General features: G+C 44.7%; 1 protein-coding gene across 2 annotated transcripts in view; it reads left to right on the top strand.

Annotated features, from left to right (window-relative positions):
• Window positions 1–1869: 1869 nt before the first annotated feature.
• cspg5b (chondroitin sulfate proteoglycan 5b) overlaps window positions 1870–3072 on the top strand; it is a gene marked incomplete at its 5' end in the record, with an annotated part of 6144 nt that continues 4941 nt past the window's right edge. For both annotated transcript variants that reach the window (XM_035681347.1, XM_035681346.1), the window contains 1 exon segment: window positions 1870–2644. In XM_035681347.1, coding sequence (XP_035537240.1) covers window positions 1870–2644 — 775 coding nt within the window.

Below are 3072 nucleotides of genomic sequence, written 5' to 3'. Positions count from 1 at the left end.
AAAATCAGTGTATTCCACACTGTCTCACAGTATAATATTCTCTAGCAGCTTACAACTCTTTCCAACTTTTGATTGAAGCCATATGATGTTTACACTGAATCAGTCGAATACTCAAAACTCCATGTTTCTGTGGCTACACAATTCCATCAAATGCAAATCTTTCCCAAACAAACCTGACAGGTTTGGTATTTCTGGAAACTTTGGGATCGCCACTTGCATTTAAAAGAGTTCTCTGTGTTTGAACAATGTCTGGACAGTGTGAGTTTGTAAATGGCCCATCGGTGGCCTGCTGCATGCTAATAGGTTTTAAGAGTTCCTGTCCTCTCTCTTGTTCTTTCTCTGTTTGTCTCTCTTCTTCTGTGACTGTGTGTGTGTGTGCATCTCTCTCTGCAGATGGCCAAGTACAGGAGAAGTGCCTGACCAGTCAGACTCTAACCTATAGCTCTAAATCCTTAATCTAATCCCTACCCAGTCTCGGTCAACAGAGCACGTTAGTCAATCACTCGATGTGCCTAATCCTGTATCACCACGGTCTGATTACACGGCAGTCTTCAGCTCTTGTTCTGATTTCTTTGAGAATTAATCACATACCCCTTAGACATGAACCACAACGGGGGGTTTCACCAGCTCTCTTATGAAAACACATTTTGTGCCTATTGCATAATTATTTTTATTGTATTATCACATTAGCTGTGTATCAAATTCAGCTGAATTTGCTGTGTAGGATATGGTGACATAACAGTGTTCTCCTAGAAAACTAGCCTGGTACAGCCTGACGGCATCTGTGCAGAATACTGTAGGGATCAATTTGAATTATTCATGCTTCATCCTTGGGCCACAATCTTTATCAAACATAACAGAGCCGGTACCTTGGGATTACTGTAGCTCCAATCAAAAAGTGTTATATGTGTGTATTCAAGCCCTTGTTTATCATTTTCACAGATAATAACTGACAAACTCCCACAGTGCTCTGGCATTGATCCAGTGTTGACAATAAGTTATGTTAAAGGAGGAATCAATTGATTTTCCACATGGCGGTCAGGTTACCTGTCATGTGGAGAACTACTCAGCCTGTGCAAACAGCTGTACGATGTCTTCAGTGGCTCTGGAGGAGATGGTGATGTCAAAGGGTTATCAACCCCTTGGGCTTGGAGATGATTTATTAATGAAAAGCCTGCGTTAGGGTTAAAGTTAAACTAATTAATTAACAATAATTTAACATTTCTTGCCAAGAGTTAGATGAGAATATTGTTAGCACTGTCCTGTCCGTTCAATATGTAGCTGCCTGCAGCAACATTTAAGAGGATCTATTCATTGGTGTATCAAGTGTATAATCACCTGGAAATAAGAATTTGTTATTCTTCTTCTTCTCATTCTTATTCTCATTCTCTCACACTTTAGGAATTTACTGCTACTGGCCAAGAGATATTCTGCCCTCAAAGGGAACTCATGAGCTTGTGGTTAAGACATGGCAAGTTATGTGCAAACTCTGAGCCTTCAGAAAATTTCCACTTTGGAAGTTGTGAATACCACAAGAAATGTTCACATGGACTCTTCTCATGAAGACAGTAAGGTCTAATAAAAAAACATAATTGAGTTGAATTATCAGAAGCCTTGCATTAAGCGTTTAGCCTTTGTAGGGAGGCACGCTTAATTATCAGGACCGATAAACGATTGATAGGCTTTAGGCTCTATGCTCAGTATGTTTGAATGAACTTTACTTTACCCTACCAAAAGTGATCAGCTAGATTTGGTTAGAAACATTAAATCATGCATCTTTGTTTAATGTACAAGTCACCGAACTTTATGGATGTGTAATACTAAATTGCTGGATTGCCTCTTTAATGCCTTTTTGTGTCCCACTGACAGGGAGGCATTCACTGACCAGGCGCCATCATCACCACAACCAATCATCTATCAACAAGGAGGCCATGAGCACCAGGATGGTGCTCAGTGATGACTCGGCAGAGAGGGAGCACCTGATCGGAGCAGGGCTCGGGATCGGGGCTAAACTCCCACTCAGCTCCACCAAACATCACCATTCTCATAACAAGCACGCCCACCTAGACTTCGTAGAAGAGGACCCACCTGTCGGAGAGGAGCTCACTGCCGGAGGGGCGGGTCCAGACCAGCCCGGAAACTCCTTGTCTGATGACGTCATCACCGTGGAGTTTCACAGCCCTGCGCCGGATATTGTGCCCTCTGATGTTGCTCTAGATTGGGCCAAAGCTCCAAAACCCCAGAAGCAAAAAGGTGGAGACCCTACTGCATGGACACTTTCTGACTTTTACGACTACCTGTCCCCTGATGACGACCTCTCGGCGGTAGATGCTACCCCAGAACCCGAGCCCACCCCTTCACCCCCGGCCGACATGGAGGACGAGAATCCGCTCCTGGCTGGTTCTCCTGCTGTTCCTGAAAGTATGAGGCCCGACGTGGATAGCAGGCCCTCCTTAACAGCTCCTCCCATGCCAGGCCTTGAAAAGGGTGATGGGTTAGGGGGCGCCATGGGGTCTGATGGCTGCAGGCTGGGCTTTGTGCGCTCTGGACCTGGGGTTTGTGTGTCTCAGTGTGACACTGAACCCAATTTCTGCTTCAATGGAGGAGTGTGTACCGTGGTGGCAGGGATGGGAGCCTTCTGTAGGTGAGAAAAATACAAACACACTGGCTGATTTGTTGTCCTTGGGTAAATTGTAAGGAGATTACAGTCTTCCCTTTTCCATCTTGGTTTGTATGTTTAGTAGAGTTTACAAGACGTTTTAGAGAAAAACTGGTGCACATGCATATGTACTGCATGAATCTGGCAGCAGGGGGTTTTGGGGGGGGGGGGTGTTAGGCACTAAAACATTACCCTATTTAATTTGTCTTGTTGGGATGATTTCCAATATGTTCCCTCTTCAACACAAAGGAAAGATTTAGGACACTTACATACAAGCGTACAGACACTGAAAACACTGGCACGCACATAGATAGAAGGTTGGCTTAATGTGTCATGAGGGTTCGTCAGGATCACAGCAGGGTCGCCAAAGGATTAGCTCAGTTTTGGGGGCAGGGGGTGTGTGTGTGTGTGTG

This window comes from Morone saxatilis, unplaced genomic scaffold, assembly GCF_004916995.1.
Source record: "Morone saxatilis isolate NCDOM2014 unplaced genomic scaffold, NCSU_SB_2.0 Contig9, whole genome shotgun sequence".
Taxonomy (NCBI): Eukaryota; Metazoa; Chordata; class Actinopteri; family Moronidae; genus Morone; species Morone saxatilis.
The sequence above is the reverse complement of the archived record's forward strand: the minus strand, read 5'-3'. Positions and strand labels throughout refer to the sequence as shown.